General features: G+C 42.4%; 1 protein-coding gene across 3 annotated transcripts in view; it reads right to left on the bottom strand.

Annotated features, from left to right (window-relative positions):
• nphp4 (nephronophthisis 4) overlaps positions 1–20489 on the bottom strand; it is a 175802-nt gene that overhangs the window by 30857 nt on the left and 124456 nt on the right. For 2 of the 3 annotated variants that reach the window (XM_031868798.1, XM_031868799.1), the window contains 5 exons: positions 12571–12705; positions 10050–10186; positions 8476–8699; positions 2223–2412; positions 1474–1557 (listed from right to left, as the gene is read on the bottom strand). In XM_031868798.1, coding sequence (XP_031724658.1) covers positions 1474–1557; positions 2223–2412; positions 8476–8699; positions 10050–10186; positions 12571–12705 — 770 coding nt within the window. Of the gene's footprint in view, positions 698–1473; positions 1558–2222; positions 2413–8475; positions 8700–10049; positions 10187–12570; positions 12706–20489 lie in introns of all 3 variants that reach the window. The other variant, XR_004213504.1, reaches the window with a different exon arrangement.

Raw genomic sequence — 20489 nt, 5'->3', positions numbered from 1 at the left:
GTTTATTACTGCACATAAAATGGAAATTTGTGCAGTTGGTTCTTACATTGATTTCACAAGTGAATCTTAAGCAGTACTATACAAACATAGTTCCAACTAATGAAGAGGACCTTCATTACAACTGCGTAGCAAATGTAAATATCTATTCATTAGGGATGGACTATTGTTAAAAATATAGAAGTTGACTTTCCACATTTTGGTCACCCAATTCCCAAACTTAGAAGTTGATCCCTGCCAAACAGCAGCTGTCCAAATCGTCGATGCCCATGCTGACCTGCAATAGTAGCCCATATCTGGCTCTGCTGATGTGTGCTGACTGACAGCGGTGCCAAAGCTGGCATCCTGACAGCTCTGCTGTTGGGGCTTGTCAGTTTTAGCGGGACACAGATTTGATCCAGACCCAACCTCTTTGACCTCTTGACAGGATTTTTGCTCAGAGCAGCAGTGCTGACACTGGCACACAAACACACACACACACACACTCACACACAAACACACTAGGCAGACACAGACACGCCCACACACTTGGCAGACTGGCAAATATTTCATCACCCCGTGCAATGGAGGAGCTGTAGGGTGTTGTACTCTACACAAACGACAGGATTATTGCGAAGTACAGGTCAGCGACGGCCGTAGCATGCAGGGGCTGCAGACCAGCATGTTGCGTCACATGGAGATGTAGAGCACATCGTCTTATCTGTAGTACATTCGAACAAGCACATTCACATTGTTTCTACCTCCTCTAAACTTCTTCACATTATAAATAGTTGAATAAGTGCATAAAATGGGAGAACAACTTCAGAGTAATACTATACGTGCATGGTTCATTTAAAGTAGATCAGCCAGACTTGTCAAGCTGTCCTCCAATCGGAGATAGTTTAACCCTCCAGCCACACATTTACCAGTAAGAGAAGATAAACAATGTTCGGTAAGATAAAAGTGATTTCCAGCATATAATTTCGCCTGACAATCTTGTCTGGCTAGTGTAACTTTTTTCTAAGTAGTTGACACTTCAAAGTGTTCTTTGTGTCTGAGCTGCGACTGTGTGGGAGAAGAGGGGGGGGAGGAGGCGGTGCACTGCCACTCTGCAGAGACCTGCAGAGTCTGGGAGTGTGTGTGTGTGTGTACACTAGCTGCTGCTAGACTTAGGGATGTACCAGAAAGTTAACCCAAATAAATCCCAAGATCAAAAGCTTCATACTAGTTTAGGTGGCTTTTACCTTCCTCTACTCCTCTGAATATAACAATCAATTGAAGTACGCTAAGACACTAACAATGTTTCAAGTGGACGATATTAAAGCTCTTATCATGGCAGAAACATGATGTCTATCCACGTGGCATCTCAAATCCATAGCTTAGTATAATTCCAGCCTGGAGACAAGCAACCGAGGGATTGAGAAGCAGGCGAGATAAGAATGGTCCAAATAATACACAGAAAATATTGCACAAAGCATTAGCGGGCACGCTCTGTACCTTCATGGTCTTGGCAGCAACAATGTTGGACAGATTCTTTTTGGCCATCTGGGAACCTTTGCCTGTCGGTTGAAAGCTTGGTCCCTGTGAGGATTTGATAAGAAAACAGAATAGTTATCAACGCTGATCATCTATCAAAACAAAAAAGAGCAAATGAAAAAAAATAAAAAGAAAAGAAAATATCACATGTGCACATCAGGCAAGAAAACTGTAAGAGATCACAAAAAGCAGAAAAGGGCCAAAGGGTGTAAAAAACCCCAGTAATCTTCAGGAGATAAGAGCGCAGCATATGTAAACGGTCCCTCTGGCACCAAATTAACTACGGAGCCTAAGTTGCCATAACACGTGTATAACATGCCCCTAGGATAGATCAGTTATCCTTAACAACCCTTGAAATGCGGTGACATTTATATCAATGAAATTTCAACTTTCACTGCTCCACCTCATATTCCCATACTGCTCTCACACCAAACCTTGGGTGTTTGGACCACCCAAGGCCAATCAATTTAAAAAAGACTTCTTCACATTTCGAATCAATAAGTAGAGTTGGGAAGTACTGCAACATCAAAAGCAAGAAGGAGATCTTACATTTGAGGTGATGGAAATATGCAGTGACTGGACAAATCCAAGCAGAACATCTTTGGTCAAAAATGCCGCAGCCTGGAAAATGTACCGTTCCTCAGACATGGTTTTCTAAGTTTACCATTCCTAACCGTTCCATCAGCTTCAACTTCTATACTGCACTGTACCTGAAGGGCCATGGTGTGGTCACAGAGGAAACTCTGGTATTTCAGGGGGATGTGGATGCTCTCCTTGGGCCGAAGGTAAACCCTGGGACCTGGGGCACCTTCCTCCAAGTGGAACATGTTCTCCTCCAGCGGGGTTGGGGTTTTGGTTAGTGCTTTGAAGTAACTCCACTCCTCTGTATTAGTGATGGCACTGGATGGAAAGATTAAAGGACACGAGTGAGATGAAAGCAGGCTCCTGTATATTTTAAGGGATCTATCCAGGATCAGAGAGCGACCTGTCACACTATCAGGAATAGAAGTCTAACCTGAACATTATTCATTACATCCTACAGTATGATAAGATGGAACCAAATGGAACATCGACAAACTGGTGCTGTCCCTACATGTGTTATTCGAGTCCGAACATAAGTTTGGCTAAACATACTGGTCGCAGTGGTAAAGAAAATACCAAGGGATTAAAGTCTGTTGGTATCATTTCAGGAAAACGAATGTGCTCATTTAATGTGATTCCACAGGAAAGGTCATATCCACAAGGGGAAATCATCAGGAGAGTCTGAATGTGCTCAGTACGTTTAATTTGATTTTATATTTTTGGGGTTTAATAGGATTTTTTCACATGACGGTGGTGTCAGGGGGTCATCAAATGAGTTGTCTTCAAGCCCATGTTGAGATAATAACCCGGAGGATATCATCCGATTTATTTTTATCAGACTTGATAAAGAGCCTCCAGTACAGACGTTTTCAAAGGCTGTGTACTCCCTATGACAAGTAAACTGATCTGCATGAGCACAACCAGTGAAAAAGCCCCTTTAAAGTTAAAATCCCCAGTTTTTTGTTTTGTTTTCTAAATGATGTCCTATAAATCATGTCAGTAAGTAAACTTTATAACAAATGCTACCATATGCTGTGGATTAATGAGAAACTGTAAAACATGCATACACATCACGGCAAACTCTAGTGAAACAGATGACAAGATATGAAACCAAAATCAGGGAGGGAGATCCAGGGGCAACAACATTTTAGTGATTTTAATACGCAAATTAAGCCTTTTGGAGTGTTTTTAGATTAGAATACAATGAGAAAACAACATCTTGTTTGATGATACAAAAAAAGAAGACTTTTAGCTGCATTTTGATTCTTTCAATCACAATGTCTAACAACGGGCAAGATGGGCCCACAGGATAAGCTGGCACTTGCAGCCAAGTTCACACTACACAACTTTCAAAGTCGTCACATCGCTGTACTGTTTCACACTACACAAATTGCCATCTTGTAATCGAAAGGCTTGAAGTCGTCGTAGTTTTCACACTACATCACTAGGCCTGCTAGAAATCTGGGATGCGGCTGCGATGCATCAGCCTATGATCTTGGGCATTTGTCAGGGAGCTGGAAAAACTGTCGGCGAGTGGAAAATCAGGGCTGAAGTCAAGTAGTGTGAACTAGGCGTAAGTAAAAGTACAAGCATTGAAATATACTTAAAGTACCGACAGTAAAAGTACTCATTATGCAGAATGCTCCATTACAGAAAAAATATATTATATGATTGGATTGTGATAATTGATGCATTAATGTGTTCATTCTTTAGATGTTGCAGCAGGTAAATGTGGAGCTAAGTTAAATGCATTCATGTATATTTTATATTTTACTTTACATACCGACAGCTTATGCATTTTCCCCTGGTAACAAATATGGCCTGACATAATAATATTCTGAATTATTTATTGATTATATTTTGTATTATTAATCTGAATCTGCAAAGTAACTAGTAACTAAAGCTGTCAGATAAACAAGGTGAGAAATGTCAGAGATACGGAAGACACAAACACCAGAACAACAATTTACAAAGACGTGCTGAGCTGACACCAGGTCAGCTAGTAGAGCAGTCTATCTAAGAATCTGCAGTAACTGATTTTTTTCAGCAGATGTGAGCTCACATAATTCAGCAGTTAAGGAGCAACAAGTTACTTGGTGTCATGTTTCTGGCCACCTTCAGAATGTAATTCCAACATGTATTCTTTTAGCTCTGTTATTGGTCTCTGAGTGACATACCTGGCTCTTTAGCTGCTAAATGCTCCACTATGTTCACCAGCCATACAGTGGGTTCTGAGCAGGTGTACAGTGGGTTCTGAGCAGGTGTACAGTGGGTTATTACAGCTTTTTCGCTGAATACTGCTGCCTGCTTTGGCTGATAATGATGCTATGAGAGTGGTGAGAGTGAACCTAAACAGTGAAGTTGTGGGCCTGACAGCTAAACAATGAGCCGAAGCTCACTATAAAGCTCAGTGAACCCGAGGGGAGCTGCAGATTTGGATGGTTATTTGACTATAAAAGTTTTCATTCGAAATTCTACATTTTTTTTTCTAGAAACAGGATGTTTAAGTGTGGGAATATCCTTTACATTTAATGCATGACTATGGGAAAACATTGGGAAATATTCCATGGGATCAAGCAATGCTTCTAAAACAATACAATTACCTTTAGTAGAGACATACAATTCAGATTTCCCATTCTTACAAACTAATTCCAGCAACTGTAGAGCCAACAATCGAAGTGAGCCAATTCCACGGTCGAGCAGTCAACACACAGAACGCAATGCTTTCCTTTAATGACCGCCGGCAGCTTTAATAAAAGTGTATAGAGGTCAGTGAAAGCCCCCCTCCGATCCCCAACAAATGGATTACCAGGGAGAAAGCAACAGGTACAGATAAGACGGTCTGACAGAGGGAGGTCTCGTCTCCACTCTTTCCTCTTCCTTTGAATGCAAACATTTCACGCCCAAATGCATAAAGGGAAGTGCTGCTTTAAACTTCAAAGGTTCCAACCCATGAGCAGGGAGAGAGGGATTTCTATAAATAGGAGCACGAGAGTTTATGCATTTCTCAGGGCCCCACCTCGCCGACATTAGGGCGAGATACAACAGTCAATTCCATGCAACTTATTTGGAGATTCCCACCTGTGCACTTGGAATAAAACATTTTTTGCCTGTGGCTCATCACGACAACAAAGAGTGTGTGTGTGTGTGTGTGTGTGTGTGTGTGTCACCTGAGCATAAATAACAATAAATATATGGGTTGATTCATTTTCAACAAAATAAAATAGAATAAAGTAGGAGGTGAAGAGGACAAATTGAGGAAAAACAGAGAAGGAACAGAATACAGATGATTAAAAGGACATCAAGAGGGAGACTTGAATGGAGTTGGGAAAGCACAGAGAAGACAGATGATGAGAGGGAGAAATAATGAGAGGGAAAGCAGCAGCAGCAGCCTGGAGAGCAGCAGAGGAGCTGTGGTCTCCCGTCACTCTGCTAGCCAAACAGTCATGGCCCACACTTGGCACTGTGAGGCCAAGTGTGAAAGGTAGCCATGCAAAATGGATGGCAACAGGTAGCAAACGTGTTCTCCACTTCAAGAGGAGCCTTCGGGCTCTAAACAGACATCAAAGCTACAGCGGGCCTAGCCTCTCTCGAAGTACTCTCCCTTCAAAGCCTGGAAGCTGGATTTTAGGTTGAGGGTCAGACTTTTCTTCCGTTTGTTTCTTTAGAACAAAGCACTATACCCAAGGCCTTGCTTCTCTTCTAAAGGAAGCTCCTCGTCAAATATTGGTTGAAATATTGACAAGGAAGTCACAGCGGGGTAGCCTCGGCGCACTGACCAGGATAGCAGAGGTACACGGGCCAGTTTTGTTGTTGTTTGTGTACATATTCTTTAACCCTTCAAAGACTTGGCAGGTTCGTGAAAAAAAAACATTTCATGTTGCCTCAAGTACAGCTCAGAAATCTCAAAAACAGATACGCATGTGGCGGAGACATAGATGAGGGTTGAATACTGGGAATTCAGATTGTCAGCACAATCCTTTTCCCAGGAAACATTCCTGTGTTCCTATTTGTACCAAAAACAAAAAAACCCACTAAGGTCCAACCTCGAAACGCATTATTACAGCCATTTAAAAACTACTTGTTCAGCTACAAAATTTGTTTTAGAAAACTATGCAGGTGGTTCTACAAGTGGATTAATCAGACACAAAGTCTCCAGTACACAAATAAGGGTGCAGGGCAGCACTCAAGTCATTTTGGGATCACTACTGCAGTGCCCGTTTGAACGGGCCGATTGCTTGGTATTGGTGCTTGCAGCGTTGTCTGGGGGGCATGACCCGCTCATCGCTTGTTGACTACTCCAGGGAAATGAAGCAGAGTTTGGTTGTGATGCTAGTAAATCCAGCATTAAACTGCGTGCACCCGCCAGGTGTGTAGCAGAAGGGATGGACGGTTCTCGAGATATGCCAAGGACATACCCACAGACAGACAGAGATTCCTTCCTTTATGATTAGATTCAACTCTGATACAGACCTAGCTAATAATTACATTATTACATTTTCCTTCTATCATATCTCCTCATCTCTTCAATGGAGATCACGGTCGCACACAAAACAACATCGCACATAACAGCGCTCCCTTTTAATAAAATACAAACCACAGTGTCATAAAATGCAGAAGTGTTCGGGGCAGTGCCGTGTTTAGTGACCTGTCTCAAAACATCTGGAAAAGATGCGAGGTCTCCACCACCAAAGAGTCTCTGAAGCTTTGCTACGCGTGACTTGAATCCCGCAGTGTTGCGTTTAAAACACATCAAATGCAGACGCTTCCTTGCTAATTTACACGTTTCTGGCTCTTGGTGGAGGTGGCAGACGGTTCGGTGTAAAGTGTCACGCTGCCTCATCAGGAAATATATAAATAAACTAACAGGGTACTAAGCCGGAGAGAGGACAGATGCGGGGATTGATGACACTCAATTAGACCTGGTAGGGCCGGTGGCCGGGCTAATGCCATAATGATTCATCCATGGCGCACTCCAGCCTTTGTTGATCAACGTGATATGTTAATCCAAAACTCAGGCATGACCAGAATCCACAACAAAAGATTCAGTGCCAGGGGATTAACAACGCCGCAAACTGAAGGAAACAAACACGGCATGGATACCAAGAACGGGTGATCCAGAAAATATCAGCCATAATGGCTTCTATTTGTGGATTAAAGGGGTTATTTAGCATCTCCCCAGCTTTATGTCTGCATCTGTGTCAAGGTCAACTGACTGTGTGTGTTGCTGAAGGAGCTTTATCATCGTTATTCACGCAGACACACACATGCAAAGTGTGTTTGGAAATGTGGCCGCTATATTTGCACTGACGAACAATCTATCTTGTTCGTTCATTGATAAAAATACTCTGCGAACAAATTGTAAATGTGTAAGGCACACGCACAAAACCAGCTGTCTCAAATTAGAAAATTCAAAGGCTAAATAATGCACCCACTTCATACAAACAAGACGCGTCTTAAGAGTAAATAAAATCAAACGTTAAAACAGGCACACGTACGATCACACACATCAGTACACACACACACACGCACACGCATCATATCAAACGAGCAAGGAGTGAGTCAGACTCACACAAACTTCATCTCGACTTACTCGTGCTGGTGTGGATGACGGGATTTGTTAATGAATTTTGTAAAGCAAGTTTTGCTTGCGTCACTTTATGGGAGGCGCTGCATAATTTACTTCAGCATCACCATTCCTTTCAGACCCTGTTTATGTTCTCATATTGTTTATTGTTCATTGATGACCGAATGATGGCACCATTAAGGAATGAATCAGCATCATGATTAAGCAGCCATGACTGGCAGCACTATGAGCACCATGTGAGGTTTTATGACGCTCCAGTTTCACTTTTGTTTCAGAGGCAGCCTTGGTCTGGTGAGGCCTCCCAAAATGAGAGCCATGAGTTGGTTTAGTGGTAAGTCAACTTCAGAATAGGATGCCACTCTCGACTTGTCATGACAGTCCCAATAGTAAGTGTGGAGAGCCAGCTGCTTTCCTTCTTCTTCTTGTGTTAATGATGGATATCCGGTTTAATGTTGCTTGACTGCCCTCTACTGTTAAGTCTTTTGTATTCACAGTAACAGCAACCCTTGATGCCAAGACTGGTGGTTAGAAATTCGGAGGGAGCTAAAGCCATCTCTTCAAAGAACAAAGTTCTGGATTAAATATGTCTCACATTGGGGAGAGAGCTGCTGAGTCACCTCTGGAGACACGATCGGAGCGTGTGAACACAGTTTCACGGCGGGGCTAAGGAGGGGTGGGAATGGAAAACACGTACAGCGCAGAAACACGTACTCGCAGTTGGTGTGTTAGACTCGGGACACACCACAAATAGTTATAGGTGGGAAGCCAGCCTGACACCACCACCAGGGTCTCACCTGAGCTCAGGGTCGTCACTGTGAACGGTGACCGTCTGAGGTACGTTAAAGGGATTTTTAAGGACAAACTCCATGTACTCAGCGGAGCCCAGGCTTGCGTAGAGCAGGTGCTGGGTGGTGATGGCCTGGCTCAGCATGTTGGCGATGCCCTCCGCCTTGCTGCGCTTTTCGCTGGATTTGTTCTGATAAAGATGTCGGGCCAACCGGGCTTCCTTAGTGCGATCCTAACATCCAAGAACAATGGCAAATACAGGAAAAGATGCAGTGTCATGACATTCTGTAAAATATGGAAAATGATTCCCCAAACTTCCCCCTGTACATAAGCATTGAGCACAGTTTACAGAGCCTTCCTGGTTTCACATTGACCTACCATAGTTGACGTAATTTGCACACACTCTGCAACATTTCGGGTGTGTTCACTCTCCATTTTACCTCATAACATTGTGGTTTAGATAATCTGTCGGATAAAACTTCTGACATTTTGGTAGCGATGTTGCCCTGTTCCCACATCTCACTCATTACTCTGGTGGTATTTAAAGGCATACAATAACACATGACCAATACATCCATGGCTACAGTGTGATTAAATGTTACAGTTGAAACACGGTGTAGTTGGAATGAATACTCCGCAAACAGGCCTGCTTAATGTTACAAACTTTCCTTTATGGCCAAGTGTTGAAATGACCTTTTCAAAACCTTAAAGACAATTACATTTCCCAACGGCCGGTCAAAACAATTCCACACATCGACGATTTCCATCACCCACCGAGTACAGGTATTTTGAAAGAAATCAATATTATATCCAGTATTTTCTGATATTGTATCGTTTGCTTCATTTAAACCCTGTATTGCGAACTTTATATTATTTAAACAGCATGATGCCAGGGATTCTGGCCAGTATGTACACTTGTCTTAAAAGATCAATTTAAAACCTCAAATTGAGTTTCAAAATCAGGTTGGTAAAGCTAAGTGTGTGACAAAAAATAATACTGAGGTTTTCCACAGTGCACTGAAATTATGCCGGAGATAAACCTTGACCAAATTAGGCTGTGGCTATCAGCCCAGAAAAGTCAAATCCAAATTGAATTGCAAAGCAACTCTTAAAATCGTGTTCCTGTGCGAGCAGGACTCAGTAATATTCCACATAGTATTGGCTGTGTTGCGGGTGCTTACCACAGGAAATGTAATGTGTAAAATGTCTCAGACAGACATGCACCAGAGCCAAAATCACATTTAGCATGTGCACCCATGGGTGAAAGTACAAGATGTGCCTTCGGGTAGAAGAACAATTAACACCTTCTTATACAGTCACTAAAACACAGAGGGTAGAAGGGCACACCGCCAGGGGAGTTGCAACACCGGCGAGCTGTGTGGGAGACACTCCACGCCTCTAAGAAAGCTCCCTCATGACATGTTATAGAGCCAGAAGGAAAGCCGTTTCTCTGCCTTCGTTGTCCGTTTGAGATTTAAGTGAAGGAGGCACACAGGGACAGACTATTGTGGCTCCGCTTTATAGAAGCAGTGAGCAGCTATTCCTGTCTCGCCATTGGCTCGAGTGCGACGTTTGACCTCACCGTGATCTTAGCCTCTTCCTTGCCCTCCCGCTGATGCACGGCAGCCATGCAGTTGAGCTTGCGGCGCCCACCGTCGGGCTCGTTTAGGTCGTGCTGCCCGTCTATCTCCAGCCTGTGTGCCTGTGCAGCGTTCCTCGCTGCGAAGGAGAAACAGACCGCAATCATGAATATATTTACTGAACAGAGTGGAATCTAATCTCTTCGCCATTTTGACCATATGTTCTGAAAACCCTCCAAATGTCCAAGGGAGAGAGGCACTGACAGATTAAAGTGTTGTTGGAGCACAAGAGACAACAGCTTGTACACAGACAAAAGTCCAGTCGAACAACTGGCACCGCTACAACTGGGCCGGAGCCCTACTGCTGGGTAAACAGACTCTCTCCCCTCAAATCATCTTTCACCTCCATGGCTATTTACCCTTTACGAGCACCAAAATGTCTAATTAAAATACCTGATTCATCTACAGTCACCAAATAATCCATCCTCATTTGAACTGGATCATGCAAATTACCCATGTACTTTAAACGCTATGACTAGAGAATTTGCCTAATCCGGCACTTTGAACAACAGTCAGAGCAGGCCATATTTTTGTCATTTAAAAACAGATTTATTTGATGGAGTACTTTTTTTGCAGCATGTAGGAAGATAAACTGACTCACTAAAATGTGTCTGTAGCACTGTCAAGTACCAAATGCTGATACTGATGATCATACGGATGTCCTAGTATGGCTGCTTGTGTTTGGACATTGAACATTTGAGAAGCTTCTCTAGATAAATGAAAAACAAAAAAGAGTGTTGTAGAAAAATGTGTATATTCTTCAGTGACTCAGGCATCCCATTGGCACTAGTAAACTTTCCTGGCTCTACTCCAATCACAACCTTCAATAAATGCCGGCGGCCGAGAGAGCTTGATGCACTGGAACTCAGGAAAAAAACTAATTCCTTGAGCGTTCATCAGTTTTGTGTTTTAACACAGTTGAAAAGTTCCTGCATGTGTATTTGCATTGCATTTCTTGATGTTGTATTTGTTTGTAATTGACTTGTGTTCACAGAGTTTTGCAGATCTCTTCATGTTTTGTCAATTTACACAGGTTTTCTTCAGCTGCAGTGAGTTGAGTTACCTCGACCACCATGATGACCTGATTATAAAGCAACAACAACCAATGTCATCAAAGCAGACGTGTAACCAGCAAATCAGCAAACAGCCTCGTTTCTTTTTCTAGTCATACTGTGATCAAGCAAGAAATCACATCAGATATACATGGAATGGAAATATATTTACTGATGTATTGAGAAAACAAAAGTGACTTTTTGCTGACACATGAATTTAGGTATATATTCTATCTCTGTTTTTCTCTCCCAGGATCACTTTTTATCCCTGCACATTGTTCCCAAGTCTCCTTATCGGAGAGGCATTGGGTCGACTGCCTGTCACCCAACCAGATAGTGTCTGGCAACACTGCTTCCTTCAGAGCCACAGGCAGGCAGCAGCGGGACGGAGCACACACACACTCACTAACACACAACACAGCTTCAGCGTGGCTAACTGTTGCGACTGGACTCCAGTGAAGGCAATTAGGCGCATTGTATGTTTAGATGTCACAAGACGGTGGAGTGGAGAGAGGAAGGAGTGCAGTGTGTAAGACAGACCAGAGCAGCGGAGAGGTGGCGGCGGTGAGGAGCAAAGAGTGAACAGACCATGTTTGCACAGTTACATGAGCTGTGAATAAATGATTGCAACAGTTTAGGGAATATGTTTGGAGTGAGCATGCATTCATTTGTTAAACGTGTGTTATACAGTACATGTTTTTTCGGTCGGAATTCATATTATGCATGTATTTTTTATTTATTTATTTTATTTATTTATTTTTTTTTTTTTAAGAATCGGTGTACTAGTATGTGGTGTGCTCGGAGCAAATATGTGTGAAATGTAATACAATACACAGTATTCTCGAGCGGTCAGACTTATTTTAAATTATTATAAGAAATTATTTACTTGTTTGCAACTTTCCCTGATGCCTCTTACTGTGTGTGTGTTTGTGTTTGTGTGTGTGTGTGTTTGAGTCATAGTGCACACTTAAAAGACAACTTTAGGAATACACACCAGTTGACTGGTGAAGGCTTGTCTAATTGAGGAAAAAATTGGCTTCCCCAGTGTGTGTGTTCCTCTAAGCATGCACTCACAGACACAAAATACAAACAGGACTGTGGCTAGCCACCAGAGATGCTTCTGCAAGCTCAATTAGGCTGAAAATTGAGTGGTTCAGTGGTGCAGCCAAGAGACAGGATGTGAAACGGATCCGGTCGAGTTGATAAAAGCCGGAGCATGGTCACCGCCCAAATGAAGGGCATTAATTGCTCCGTCGCGTAGAATACACACACACACACACACACACACACGCTTAGTCATACACTGAGTGGAGAAAAACATAAACTGCGCAGCTAATGAACGTGAAGTTAGCTGAAATGTTAGTCCATTAACACTGACAGAATTCAGTGGGCTGTGGATTTTAGTGCTTGCCATTGAGTTGGAGGATGTTTCTGGAGGACAGGCTTCCTCCTCTGAAGCCACCGATTACTACGCGAGGAGTTATGATGTTGGAATGAGACGCCATCACGTCTGCTGCCCTCCTCCTGCTAGGATCTACTGGGCTCCCTGTAGAAGAGAAATACAGTTTTCAGCTTGACATCCAGCATCTGATTATTCTATACATGTGAAGCACCTCATGAAACTTGCTTTGACGTCATCCATGGGCTGAAACTCATTTTAACTTTAACGGGCGGCAGAATCGCCACGAGACGGAGCCGATTGGTCAATGTCAGACCAACTGTATACATGCTGACCAGCGCCACCTGTAGGGAAGAAAATGAATAGCTACTGCGAGTTTGCATTTGTGCCACCTGCAGGCAATGAGTGTTACTTTCTCTCTCCATGTTTCATTTTATATTTGCAAGTATAGCTGCAACGTACACATGTTTTGGCAGATTCTCTGTCAATATAGCAGACACTGAGAAATGTATTGCTTCAATGGACTACATTTACCATCAACACTGATTGGACATCCACGTAAAAGGTGCCAGATTTTTCCTTTAAACTTTAACTATTACGCTAACAGGCAACAGATTTGGAAATTACTTTGATAACAGCCCAGTTCTTATTTCAAATATTTACCACCAAAGACAAAACTTAGTCAAATGTTGTTGTTTTTGTTTTCTCGCCTACTTCGTTTTCTTGTTTGTTTTTTGCGTAAGACCCCCTTCTTTCCTGTCTAAATTATTCTGGATCACAGCCCATGAGGCCAGAGGACATATGATGACACATCAGCATATGTCTTCTAAACATAAACGGCTCCAGCTGTTACTCTTCTTGTTGATGAGTGGGCAGGTTGGCCTGGGACTGCAGATCTACTGCTGGGATTGGGACTCTGAACCTGCGTGTCATTTCAGGTGCTTTGGCTTGATGAACCTACTTCTTTTTTTTTTTCTAATGAAGAACTTGTAACAGAACTTGTAAAACATCAGACTGAAACTATTCAGTTGTGAAGAGTGGTGCTAATGAGCAAAAGAACTAAACCAGTGAGAAAAATCCCCGACAGATGTTTCAATGAGGAATACGAGCCTCGCCTGTTGTTTGATCACACATTATGCCTGAGGTCATACTTACACACAATCAGTATCAGGATCGTAACTGATAGAAGGAAATTTATCTCTGTAACGCTAGATTTGAGTCATTCAATTTTGAGGCCAGATCCGTGTAACTCCAGCAGTGGCTCAGTGGCTCGAGACTCTTCTTGAAGTAACGAGCCAAACTGAGATCTGAAGCCAGATCCGGCCAGTTTGCCGAAACAAAATCTTTTTAAGGCCAAAGTTCGCTTTGAAGTCACATGTGAAACAATACATTTTCATTGTAGACAGCGCCAAAGGGAACACAGTCCAGGTTAAACCCTGGCTTAGAACGCTCGAGGCAGGATCAATACATGAAGACAAGCCTACAGTGATTAATTAGTGGCCTGAAATTGCCAGAGGTCTGGACACCGAATGCTTGCAACGCTATGAGTGTCTTGCTGATTGATGGTGAGTGTTGGACTGTGTCCGGTTTGGCTGGCTGGTTGTGCTGGCTGCCAGAGATGCAGTAGGACAACAACAACATGAAGAGATCAGCCATCAACATTTCTGGAGGTGGGGGCCGAACCCATAATTACAGATCGTTCCTTTAAAGAATCTGATGTTTGAATTGTGCTGTCATTACAGATGCTTAATGTGCCATTGTTTGAATGGCCAAGCTGATAGTTTGGAATTATCCTGCAAAACCGGAGTCTTGTGCGTCTCTCTTTATGCTCCTAAATGTCAAAATCACCATTTCCCCCCTCTTTTTAAAAGGCAAGTGGATAAGTACGCACTCCAGGGTGCTCTTGTACAAAGACAGTAAATGATGGTCAATATTAGGCCTTCTTCTTCTGACACTAATTCTGCCCGTGCAGAGCCCCTACAGTACAGTGGCTGTGGGAAATGCTTGCTTATGCTTTTGAACAGCGCTTTATACACAAAATGCTCGGTAACGGTGACAGATAATTGCTCGCAGTCACACAACGGCAGCCTGCAGCAATGTACCATCTTCGCAAGAAGAGCATTTTCAAATACCACAGGTCAAAAGACTTATTTTGTGCAATTTAGAGGTGAACTGAGGCCAACGCATGCAATCTGTTTGATACGATTTACAACGCTTGGCTGAAGAAGTAATTAAAACTAACTTTTTAAAGCACACTGCACTTTGACACGATGCTATCATTACTATCAGCTTCTAAGCATTGCAACACCACAACATACCCGATTGAGGGGCTTAATTGCAGTGTAAGAAGTCTCTGAGAGGCTCTGGGGTACCTCTCGTATGACATATAATGAGTGTTGCAATTAAGTGGCTTTACCGCCCACGCAGAAGTTTTAGAAGGGGAGCCACAAGTACCATCCAGATCTTTTTAGAGGTAAACTTCCTTCATCAACAAACTGATAATGGGCGGTAGCTAAATGAGTAATGGGGAGCTGGTGTTGCCATGCAAACAGACACAGACAGCACAGTTCTGCAGATTAATGGGTGAGGTGTTTGCCGTCCCAGTCCATTCCCCTCATCATCCATCACCCTTCCCTGGCCACACAACTCAGCCGAGTGCATTTGTTTGAATTATATTTCCCAAATGTTACTGTGAAGACATTACTTCTGCCGTCGCATAAACATCTCCAATCAATATCAAAGCCGTAGAGCGCTCACTCTCAACGCCTCATTATGGGCCTTTTAGCATGCTTTCTTTTGGGTCGAGAAATGCTTCGATGACGGATAGAAGAGTACAATAAGCCTGCGAGGACGCGATAAGATGAACACCCGGTGCTACTTGCCCACAAGAAAACAAATGGCCTGATGATGAACCCAATTATGACCCACTGATCGTTATCAGTCAATCATTTTAATTAATCGGCTATCACTAGAACTATCATAAGGCTCATCAGATAATACCTTCTTTAGCGCTAATCCAGGTTGACGTGCACGTCTTGCTCTCGGTCACATTATCCGTCCCTGACTGCTGCATCACGCTGTCAGATTGTTGAGACAGAGCTGATGATCCTCATCACTGAAACGTAAGCTGATACTCCTGGTTTGTGTTGCAGAGAGAAAGCCCAGCACCAACGTCTGCTGCTCTGTGATGAGGTGAGTAATTGTAAATGTGCCAGGGGGGCTGAACTCTATCAAATTTATTGACCTCCTCTCTCTGTTGCATGACAACAACCCTACTCGGCACTACCCCACCTGCCTGTCCTCTTTGCGCTGCTGGCGGTTCTTGAGGTTAAAGCAACAACAAACCACTGATTTACTGGCCTCCAGAACAAACGGGAGCAAGCACCAAGGGGCTTTCAAAGTAGTCCGCAATATTCGATTTATTCTGCCTCCCCGTTCCAGGCCACTGACCTTTCAGAATAAGCAGGTTCCCTCTCACCTCAGGGCTAAAAGCAAGGTTGATAAAGTCAGGCCTTAACGCGGCAACAGCAAGAGCTTTTAATGAGTGGGACATACTGTATGTGCGCCCCCTTAGGGAAGCCACCTAGCTAAACTAATTGTCAGGTAAATTTCACTGATATTTTATTCCACTGGTGGCAAGCTTTAGGGAGGGTTCCCTCTACTTTCTCCTGCTGCAACAGTCAGTCTCTCCAGGGCTTATCAGGACACTGCAGATGAGAAGCACTGTGAGGTCTGGAGAAGAAGGTGCTAATCTGTCTTCTCTACTGTGCTGAAGGGGGGGGGGAGACGACGACGACAGACAGTGTGAGTTAGAGAGAAACGGTACAGACACAGCTCAGTCAGCAAAAACAATTTCATATCAATAGGCGTTCCCTTCTGTCACATATGGTCCTTTTTACTGCTGGCAAATATTACCTGTTTCCAAATTGGATATTAAAAGCACTCACTGTCTTCATTTTTTTGAGCCATTATTGGCTTTTTATGACGCTAAACTCAAACAATATACGTGCGAGATGGAGTTGGACCATTAAAAGCTATTCTATAATCTGCTGTAGCCTTGGATCAGACATACCAATTTGGGTCCAGTCACAAAGCTGTATGTAATTTAAAGTTTTCATCAGCCAAAGTAAGCACCAATTTGTTGAACGAAAGCGGCACTTATCAATACATTTTTTAACAATGGATCAAATGTGACGTGAAAGGGGGCCGCTCATAGTGATGAAACCACAGAGAATTATCTTCTCAACTCTATTTTACTTACTTTACTACATTTTAGCATCTTTTTGCTCAATGTTTTAGTTTTTTCACTCTCATGCCATGTTCAACTTTCTTTCTATGACAAAGGCCTGATAAACGCACTGTGCGCCACCTGCCCTGCACCAAACAGCAGCTAGAAAACAAAAAAAAGACAAGCTGGACATGATGGAGCATCTAGCATCTAAAGAGTCAGAAACTTTACCCAGGATTTGGTGGAAACCAAAACTGAGCTAAACGGAGGGTGAAAGTTATCAGGTGACCAGAAGCATTATTTAAAATGAATGGTAACGATGCTCCATGTCTGCCGGATGTGCCAATAGGCAACTGTTTTGTAACAAGTTTGATGATATGATGATACTATTATTGCGGCTTTATGATTTAATCAATTTATGAATCTGTGTCACATGAAAATGGCTACATTTCGTCGTCCCTACTGAAATATGTTGAATGTACAAGAATGTTTGCTTGTGACTTGTTCCTTTGGGAGCATTGACTTACGCGATATCCTGTGTTTAAGGCAGACGTATTGTCCAGACGGTGCCGTTTGTGTAAAACTAATGGAGCATCAAAACGTTTTCAACTTGTCTTTGCCTTCATTTGCACCATCCAGAGCAAATACATTTGTTCACATATACTTTTTACTAACTTTATATACAATCACACCATATTCAATATTTGCTTTGTGACCAGTCTGAACACACCCGACAGCGCAAATCTTGCCTAATCTGACGATATGGTGGAAAGGTCAATGAAAAGTTAACTTAAGGGTTCTCAACAAAATCATTTGGAATTATCCTCCAGGGACCATGAATGTCTGTATCAAATGTGATGGCAATCTGGCCAGTAAATGACAATATAGAGAAGCTCACTTGTCATTAAAATGAATGGACAAAGAGACCGAACAACATTGCCATTCAGGTCACACCGCTGGCAAGAAAAAAAGGGAAATGTAGAAACAACTAAATAAACACACCCACAGAACAAGCAAATGTGGGCGTACAGAAACCCAAGGCTGCATTGCTTTTGAGTTCAGTCTATACCCCTCTGTCATTGTTTCTTACTTACACTAAAGCCACAGCCTCACATCTATGAAAATGTCTTGCCTTTACTTGCCTCTTTCATTCAATCCATCCTTTACTTTCTATCCTTCTGCCATCGATCTATCTAGGCTGCCTGTTTGTTTGAGAGAGATAATATGACACAACTGGCCATCAATTAATCCACAGTATGTGTCTGTGGAAAAGCTCGGCGCTCTATATCACAATGGCATCATGGATTACAAAGATGACACACTGTTTATTTGATTTTCCATCTTTGGGACAAAGTTGCTCACACGTGCTGATGATTCTGCTCGGACTCAGCAGACTTAGTACCAGCTTTCAAACGTTCAGGTTGAAGATCTCTCTTTAATGCGTCTCTTCCCCTGCCTCCTTCTTCATTCTCCGCCCAGAGTTCATGTGGATTCAGCAGATGAAATCAATAAAGCATTGTAGCTTTCCTCTGGATTCACCAGTCAATCAGTTTCATGGGACGAGCAGGCGGTCGTCATGCTTTATAGACTCCTCATCTGCTCCTACAGTTCTCTGTGGGGGAGCGCTGTTTTCTTTCTCAAGACCTTCCTCAAACACCCCCCCCCCCCCCCCAATGTTCCAGCCACGATTTCACAACTCTCCATTATTCTGATTAAGCCACTTCCTTTAGTCCTTTACAAAAGCTGCTTTACAGAATGATTGAATAGGCCCGACAGCCTATATCATTACCATTTAATTAATTACTTGTCAATCCCACCTTGTTATGATTAAAAAGGATATCATTGGGTATTTCACTCTTTTTCATTTGGAAATGACAGTCTGCCACTCACTTCTTTCCACTGAAGCCTAATTCTGATGAATTCCCAACCGGGGTGAAGAAAAGACATGATTAATAGCATGCATGAGTGAAACACATAGAGTTAGAAAGGGCAGAGGGCAGTGTGTGGTCTGGACTGCATTGTTTGTGAATTACAATGGTATAGACCAGGGGTCGCCAATTGGCGGACCGCGGTCCGGATCCGGACCCAGACGCCGTTGTATCCGGACCCAGGACCTAAAATCGATTTTATTTTGACAGGGCGCTTCTATTTTAACCGGAGCAGCTTTTTCAGCCTGTAAGGCACTTGTTCAGCGGTGCAGGAAACGCACCGACCAATGCGTTGTAAATCACATCACGTGATGCAGCTCAGCCAATCAAATATGAGTATTCTGACAAGTTTCCTGACTGGAGTGAGATGTACACACACCGGGGGAGAGACGAGGAGAGAGAAGGAAGAGCAGGAGAATAATACACGAGTCAGAGAAGTTCACATAACGTTCTCCAAAGAGAGAAAAGTGGTCAAAGAGACCAGAGTCTTTAACCAAGAATGAACAGACTCTTATAGGTTAATTCTTCCCACGGACAGTTTATAACCAGTGTGTCTCATATGTTCAGAGACCGTGACGATTATTAAAAGCGGTAAATGAAGCGACACTACGAGACAAAGCACAACTCTTTTCATCAAACGTACCCAATCACATCTAAATGAAGACACAGAAAATAAACCTAAGAGCCCATTATGATCAGAATCCTAACACATGAGTTCACTGCCCAACAAATATGTTACCAGAGAGGATAGAGCTGAAACAAGTGGTTTAATAACCACATAAAGTCCATGTTCACTGATTTCTCTTGTTAGAAGATGAGAAAAATACAATATTGTGGCTTTTTTGATTGACATCACTTCACACCTGAATGAACTGAATCTAAAGCTGCAGGACAACTCAGTGAAATAAATTTTTCTAAAATGAATTACTTTATTTTAAGATGCACATTTTTGAAAAGCTTCCTGTTATGTCAGTTATTCTTTAATCCAGCCCTTATTTTACTTGAAATTAGAGAACATGTATTTATGTATTATTTATAATCCATCCAGTTAAATTTGAAAACTGAGAATAATATTTGTTAAAAATAATTGATGTCCTTTCTTTATTTGATTTGACAGTTGTTGACTACACAGACACGTTACTACTACTAGACTTCTCGAATATATATATATATATATATATATATATATATATATATATATATATATGGCACTAAATAGCGCATTATTATTGTAATGTTCCGGACCTTTGCCCAAGGAGATTTTCCCGATCTGGACCTTTTGGAATTTTAATTGAATACCCCTGGTATAGAGGTAGGAGAGACATCCACATGGTTCTATACAATTAATACATGTGATCATATAATACATGTAATAAGAGACAAGTCTTACATTCTCTTTAGGATGACTATGTAACACCATGGCTCACATGGTGAATGGAAGTTTCCCATCAGTGCAAATACATGCTGTACTTACTTCACCACTCTGCTGCTCGAACCTTTTCATTTCCTACTCAATTTCAGTCACCTCCATTCTGAGTGCTGTTAACTTACTGTCAATGAAACTCAACACTTCTTGGCAATTGCAAAACTAAAAGCCGATCAGGAATGGGAAGGATTATGCCCTGTGAGTCACTGGAAGGCATATAATATGAAACGTCTGAGCACAAAGCGTTCAGTATCATTGACACTAGCTTAACAGCAAAATCAAAAATAAAGGCTAATTTAACTGGAAGTATTGAAGAACATATTACATGACTCTGCCAATGTTGTTCTGT

The sequence above is a fragment of the Anarrhichthys ocellatus genome, unplaced genomic scaffold (genome assembly GCF_004355925.1).
Source record: "Anarrhichthys ocellatus isolate YVR2014 unplaced genomic scaffold, GSC_Weel_1.0 scaffold44, whole genome shotgun sequence".
Lineage (NCBI taxonomy): Eukaryota > Metazoa > Chordata > Actinopteri > Perciformes > Anarhichadidae > Anarrhichthys > Anarrhichthys ocellatus.
This window is presented reverse-complemented; position numbering and strand designations above follow the sequence as displayed.